Genomic DNA, 6642 nt, shown 5'->3' on the forward strand with positions numbered 1-6642 from the left:
CAATATTATCAAATATTATCCTTGAATTTTTTTCTACTTACCATCAGAATTACCATGGGAAAGTCGAATGAAATTACGTTAGTATGATTTTTTTTAAAAATTTTTTACCATGTATAGAATCTTGAAATCGAATAACGCTAACATCCATTCTAATTCTGATTCAAAATAAATAATTTTTAAATGTCTTATCTTTTATTATTGGATTTTGCTGGCTAGTGCTTTACGATAGATGCGTTAAACTAATATTTTTGTTCGTAATAATATTATACAAATATAAATTTTTTAAAATTACGTTAGTTTTATTTTGATATTATAAATTATGACAAAAAAATTTATAAAATTAAATTATTTTTATAAAAGATCGTAAGAGACATAAGTTTTTATTGACTAAAAAAAATTAGAATTTTTGTAAATAAAAAAGTCAAAAAATAAATTTTTTATTTATTATTTTTATATGAAAGAGTTTAATTTTAACAGTTATTATCCAAAATTTAAAAGAATTTAATGTGTACACTTTTACATTTAATTAGATGTTAAGTGAATTATGCAAATAAAAATAATTAATTTTTATACTTATTATTTAATAATACTCTCTCTCTCTCTCTCTCACTATATATATATATCAATATAAAAAATTTATATTGATAATTATAAAATTAATTTATTTTTTTAAAAAAATTAAATCTTGATTCTAATTATTAATTACAATATTAATATTTTTTTCAAATTATATGTAATAAAATTTTAAAGAAAGAGAGATGAAAATATAAATTAAAAAAATAAACGATTGAAAATTTAAAATTAAATAAAAAAGCTAAATAATAATAATAATATATTTTTTCTGTGAAAATATTACATGATTATTTTTTAATTATAAATTTAATGTAATTTTTATAATTTTATAATTTATTTAAATTATATTATTTTATTAATTTTATTTTTTGTAGAATAAAAAAGTAGAGAGATAGAGAATGGGAGAAAAAGAAAGAGAAACCCAACGAATTGCTGGTTAAAAAAATCAGAGTTTACACATTGTTCAGTTACACGTTTCATCATCTCTAATTGCAGGTTCTGCATTGGTGAATTGCATTACTCTACGCCACATCCAAGCAGGCACCCGTTCGCGTATAAGTTGTCCTTTGCAAAGCCCACAAACCCGCACACCGTGCAGTTCCCCGACAGCCCAACGTAGAGGGTGAACAATCTAACAAAGTAAGCAATGTAGGTTGATGCATTAGTACGGGTGTTTATTTTCATATGAATTAGATGGTTATTATTAGTGCAACTTTTTCAAACCATGATGATAGTCATTTAGAAACTTGCATTGTTATATTGGCTCTTAGTGAAACCGTGGTCCTGTGAACCTTTTTATGGGGGTCTGATCTGTCAACATAGTAGTTAATTGAAGGATAATAGATCATAGATCAAGTTTAAAAGAAGATGAAATGAACATTCATTTCCTTGAACCCATAAGTAACATGAAACGCAGATAACAAATTAGAACAAAAAAGATCGATAAACTTACATCGTCCCATTCATCTAGGTTACAATCTTCAGTCCATGTCTCCATGTGGCATAGATGCCACAATTCCAACTACATAATTAAGTAAGAATGATGCTATCAGGATGATACCACTATAAGATTTTTGTTTATTTGTGACATTTTTTTTTTCTTATTTGTGGAGATTTATAACCCTAATCAAATGGTTTGTGAGGATTTTTAAAACCCCCAAAATTTAAGATGCCACGAAGTCTTTTGTGGAGGTTTTTAAAAACCTCCACAATCTATTTAGTGGAAGTTTTGTGTGTTTAGTGGAGGTTTTATATTTGGACTTTTGTGGCAGTTTTAAATCACTTTTGTAATAGTTTAAAACCCCACAAATTGATTTTTTAATTAACAAAAATTAACTGTTTTGTGAGATTTTCAAACCTCCACAAATCATATAATTATGTATTTATTTTTAATTTTAAATCATTCATTAATCCCATCTCATTTACATATTCTTAAATTAAAATTTTATTTTTTAATATCAAAATTTAAAAACTAAATCTCTTATAACACAATTCCTCAATATAAGACATAATTCTATATATAAAAAAAAAAAATTCTCAATGTCAATAGTTCCAAACATAATTCTATATGATATTGTTCTACATAACTATTACTGATTTTCTTTAAAAAGTAAAATAAAATAATAACTTTAATATTTTAATATCATCTAATTACATAAAAGTCTCAAAATGAAAATATGAATGCAATCTCAAAAAATTTTTAGAGAATATTTTATATTCATGAACTGAAACAGAGAATGCATATAGTGAACCTTAAAACTCATACCTGCACCATTTCAAATCAAGCAATACTAAATTAAAGGCAATAATATATAAACACATATAATCTTGACAATAAAGGGGAAGAAAGTAGATACACAAAGATGAGATTGTTAAAGACTTAAAGGAAGAAAGTAGATACACAAGCAAAGGCTATCATAGACAGATTATTGGTGAGGTCTCATATATGCATTACATCATTTGACTTAATGTGACGTGATAGAAACAGTGATTGTACTTTTGTTTAATTTGTATACCATTTTAGAGATTTCAATTATTCATATTTCATTATATAATTAACAACGATTGGAGTATGGAGTTGCCAGGGTTCATTATTCATAAAAAAAATTGGACTATGGAACCAACACATAATGATGAAGAAATAGTATTATAAATTTTAGTTTGCTAATATTAACTATAAGAATTCAAGGAAACTTCAAACTTATACTGTGATGCAATGAGGAACATAAATCATGCAAACTTACTCAGCCCTCAACATTACTAGTTATTATGGTAAAAGATGAAATGAAAATATTAATTTGATGCTAAGAAAAAAAAAATGAAAGAAAAAGAAAAAGGAACGGATGATGCATTCTCAAAAAGTCAAATTTGTTGCTAGATCCCTAGACCAGAATATTTTCCATAACACCACTAACCTGCGATAAGGTATCTTTATAACTATTTTATGAGCATTGTAAAGACTTAAAGTGATTAATCAGGGTAAGGATAGTGAAATAATTCTGGGGTTTTAATGTAGGATTAGCAACAATTCTGCACCTCAGTGGCAGTAATGGATGAAGTAGAGATAGAGATTCAATTATTAACTGATATAAATATTAGTTCCTTATATATTTTCATAGGCAAACTCTTGAAGTTGATTCAACTATGAAAGAATCTACAAAAATTTAAACTTAAAATAAAAATTTATTACCTTATCATCAAGTGGAAGACTGCAAGATATTGGATCCCATTTGGTTACTTCAGCATGTGCCATGCTTGAATCATCTATTAATAATGGAGATTTTTTGCATTGAATACAAACCATTAACATAGTGAAAAGTACATTAACAAATAAAAGTAGCAGATTGAACACCTCTATCAATGAATTTTATTATACTTTTAATTACAGAGGAGTGCTAACTCTCATTTATCAAAATAAAACTCTAAACCAATATCATCTAAGCAATTAATTGCATAAAAGTAGCAGATTGAACACCTCATACTGGAGCTCAAAGCACAAAGTAGTAGAAGAAATAATAATTATTAAAAGAAGCCATTCATAGTATACCTTATGAAGATGGAAAGTAACGCCCTCAATGGAAACACTAATATCACTAGACTAATTTTTGTTTATGATTTGATTCCATCTGAAATTGTAATAATGCTGTAGAAAAGAATAAGTTAGAATATATAAAACGTACCTCAACTCCAAGATCAAAGACGAAACCCAACAAAAACCCAAGCCGTATATATCCCAAATAGATAGTAGCAACTCAAGTTTTTGTATGCCACATATTTTTGCCATCCTGATCCTATGGCAACCCCTATTGAACCATGCATATATAATTTAGTTTAGGAAAATATGTGTATGTGTTACTATTGTTATGTATATCAATTATCAAGTTGGTCTATACACACACTAGTGACTTGTAAGGTCAACCTATCTCTTTGTATAAATTCTATATATGTTTTAGTTAATATATGTGATAAAATTTAAAGATTGTAGATTACCTGACAAAACAGGTTGGATACTATTGAGTAGAATTGTGAAGGCTAAGAGGAGTGACAACTTATTAACCTCTCTAATCACAACTATACTCGAAGAAAATATATAGCCAAATTGAGTGCGAAAGATTATAATCAAGAGCAAGAAGAAAACGCCTATTGAATTATCTTCCAAGCAATTGGAACTAATAGAATCATATGTGAAACCTGTAGGGGGATTCCAATCTTTTAATTTTGCTTTTCATTATTTTTTCCTAACTTGAATTATCTTCTTATTTTGCAATAGAATGTTTTTCTTACAATCAAACTTTGCGGCTTCTTTCATATAAATATATTGTGTACAACTGAATTCATATAGGATAAAAAATAAACAAATAATTTCAACATAGATATAGATGCTACTTCTGCTGTGACCTAGCAGATATTGTTAAAATCAATTAGGACAGATTATCTCCTTTATTTGATACAGTCAGTAATCATGTGTAAATATGTGATGCTTAAGATTCAGACGGGAAGAAATATTTGCATTAAGCAATATTCCAACAAAACAATATTCATACTTTGTAGATACAATATAGCATAGCTGCACCTTAAAATAGCAGATAATATGACAGGAATTTGTTTTTGCTGTGTGAAGTACTTACACGTTTTTCCCAAAGGCTCCTAGTACTCCCTCGTTAGGGATTTTACCAAAAAAGAAATTCGTCAACAAGTTCCTAAGAAAATCAGGATCAAGCTTACTATGTTGAATGTTATGGTTATCAATATCATTATGCAGTGCAAAATGAACTTACAAAAGTTGCAAATGTGTGAGTTATCCAATAGAAGAAGGTATTAGACCCTTTATTGAGTTGCTTGATAAATCCTTGTATTTAAAATTCCCATTAGTTATAACCAAAATATGAATCAAAATGCCATTATCTAACATATATTTTAACCACTGGATTTTAAGTTGAAACTGAACCTAGCCCAAAAAATAAATTAAAATAACAGAACTTTATCTCTGCATCCACAAAGAATTGCTAGTTAATCCAAATCCAGTGAGCAAATCCAAATCCAAAATCAATTCTGTTGAAACTTAAAAGTCACTAATTAGTCCTTACAAGTATAAGTTTCAAGGAATCCTCTGATAGTACGTTCTTCCAAATTCAAATCACCAAAGAAATCATTAAGCCTGGACAAATTTCACGATACTCTTACAGTATACTAAAATTATGTTATAAAATCCCATAATTCAACTCAAATTCGTTTGAAACTACAATTACCGATCCAAGGAAGGACACTTAAGGAACTTCATAGTGAATTATCTTCAAATGATGAGAACTACAGCTACAAACCCTAGTTTCCATCTTTGCCTAGTGGCTTTGAAAGCAGAGATAAGCAAAATCACAAATCACAAGCGAATTCGAAACAATTCATGACAGAAAACAAATGCATGAAAAGTGCAGTAAGATCTCTTAGAAACAAGTCAACAACCAGAATTTCGAAGCGAAAACAAGAGAGAAAGCAAAGCAGGAATGCAGAAAACGAGAGAAAAAGAAGGAATTAAAGTATACCAGAGAAGCTCTCTACTGCAACGGACACGACAGTGATAACGGCGGCGGCGGCGGCGGAAATGGCGGCGGAACGGTGGCTGAAATGGGGGTAGAAAACTTAGGTTTCATGGTCTCTCTCAGCGCTAACTTAGCGCCTCTCATTCGGGGAAAAAGAGAAAATGAGTTTTTGTTCTAAAATTTTGAATTTTAATTAATGGAGTTTTTTAAATTGCTATAAATAAAATGTAGTGTAGAGATTTTTTAAAATCTTCATCAAAATACTCTTTCAAATTTTATAGTGTACCAATGTTACATCAACTGCGTTATGGATACATTGTTGGGTGTGTTGCTCGGTTCTACTTACCCGTTTGATTGCTTAGACATTTTAGCATATGCACAATTCGGGTCATTTGTACTGCGGTCATATATGGGGATGACCACTTTAGCCATGTCTTCAATTAGTCGTCCCTATAAAATAGCCAGCGTTCTTTCGTTTTTTTTTTTTTTTTTGTTATTGGTGTATATATAAGCGATGTTCATGGGATTTAAGAGATGTCTTAGCTTACCGCATATACAACTAGTTTACTCTGTTGATCATCGGGTATCTCAGCATGCAGACTATCAATTACCAACACTTTTTCCTTGCCACCTTAAACGCATACGGCCTAATGTCCTCCCAAACACATTGGAATAAACCACTGCAATAAAAATTCAAAAAGTACAACATGTTCAACTATTAACCGCATCGTATAACATGCATCCTAATGTACCGTATCTGAATCAGTTAACCCCCATTGTTGTTGCTAGGACCTAACTGAAATCAAGATATTTGACAACCACTTCAAACTACAACATAAATCTACCGGTCTGTTGCATGTAAGATCAATCAATGAAATTGTCATTGTATGGATAAAATGAACATACCCTTCTCAACTGAAACAATCATCCCCATTCATGGTGAATTGAACATCCACACCCCTCCCCAAAATTAATAAGTACGATTCAATAAGTCCATGAAGAAAACACATCTGGCAAAGTCTAACATATTCAA

The 6642-nt window shown here is 29.3% G+C and overlaps 1 protein-coding gene across 13 annotated transcripts; it reads right to left on the reverse strand.

Moving 5' to 3' along the window:
* Positions 1–984: 984 nt before the first annotated feature.
* On the reverse strand, positions 985–5989 carry LOC140182583 (uncharacterized). Of its 13 annotated transcripts, none has more exons than XM_072229688.1 (7): positions 5613–5751; positions 4851–4921; positions 4701–4772; positions 3620–3715; positions 3263–3336; positions 1526–1594; positions 985–1204 (listed from the first exon to the last, which is right to left on the reverse strand). In XM_072229688.1, the coding sequence occupies exons 5-7, from the start codon at positions 3323–3325 to the stop codon at positions 1037–1039; spliced, it is 300 nt and encodes a 99-aa protein (XP_072085789.1). In that variant the 5' UTR covers positions 3326–3336; positions 3620–3715; positions 4701–4772; positions 4851–4921; positions 5613–5751; the 3' UTR covers positions 985–1036. The 13 variants fall into 13 exon arrangements, with proteins under 13 accessions (XP_072085789.1, XP_072085784.1, XP_072085781.1 ...); XM_072229683.1 differs by lacking the exon at positions 3620–3715 and adding an exon at positions 3753–3875; XM_072229680.1 differs by lacking the exons at positions 3620–3715; positions 4851–4921 and adding an exon at positions 3753–3875 and having other exon boundaries at positions 5613–5973.
* Positions 5990–6642: the final 653 nt, after the last annotated feature.

This window comes from Arachis hypogaea, chromosome 20, assembly GCF_003086295.3.
Source record: "Arachis hypogaea cultivar Tifrunner chromosome 20, arahy.Tifrunner.gnm2.J5K5, whole genome shotgun sequence".
NCBI lineage: Eukaryota > Viridiplantae > Streptophyta > Magnoliopsida > Fabales > Fabaceae > Arachis > Arachis hypogaea.

Excerpts from the sequence above, each read along its gene's own strand:
- LOC140182583 (XM_072229676.1), bottom strand. The coding sequence starts at position 3,382 with ATGTTAATGGTTTGTATTCAATGCAAAAAATCTCCATTATTAATAGAT. Across the intron at positions 1,595-3,262 it reads GTCTTCCACTTGATGATAAG|TTGGAATTGTGGCATCTATG; the intron begins GTAATAAATTTT and ends TTAATTATGTAG. Across the intron at positions 1,205-1,525 it reads ACCTAGATGAATGGGACGAT|ATTGTTCACCCTCTACGTTG; the intron begins GTAAGTTTATCG and ends TTACTTTGTTAG.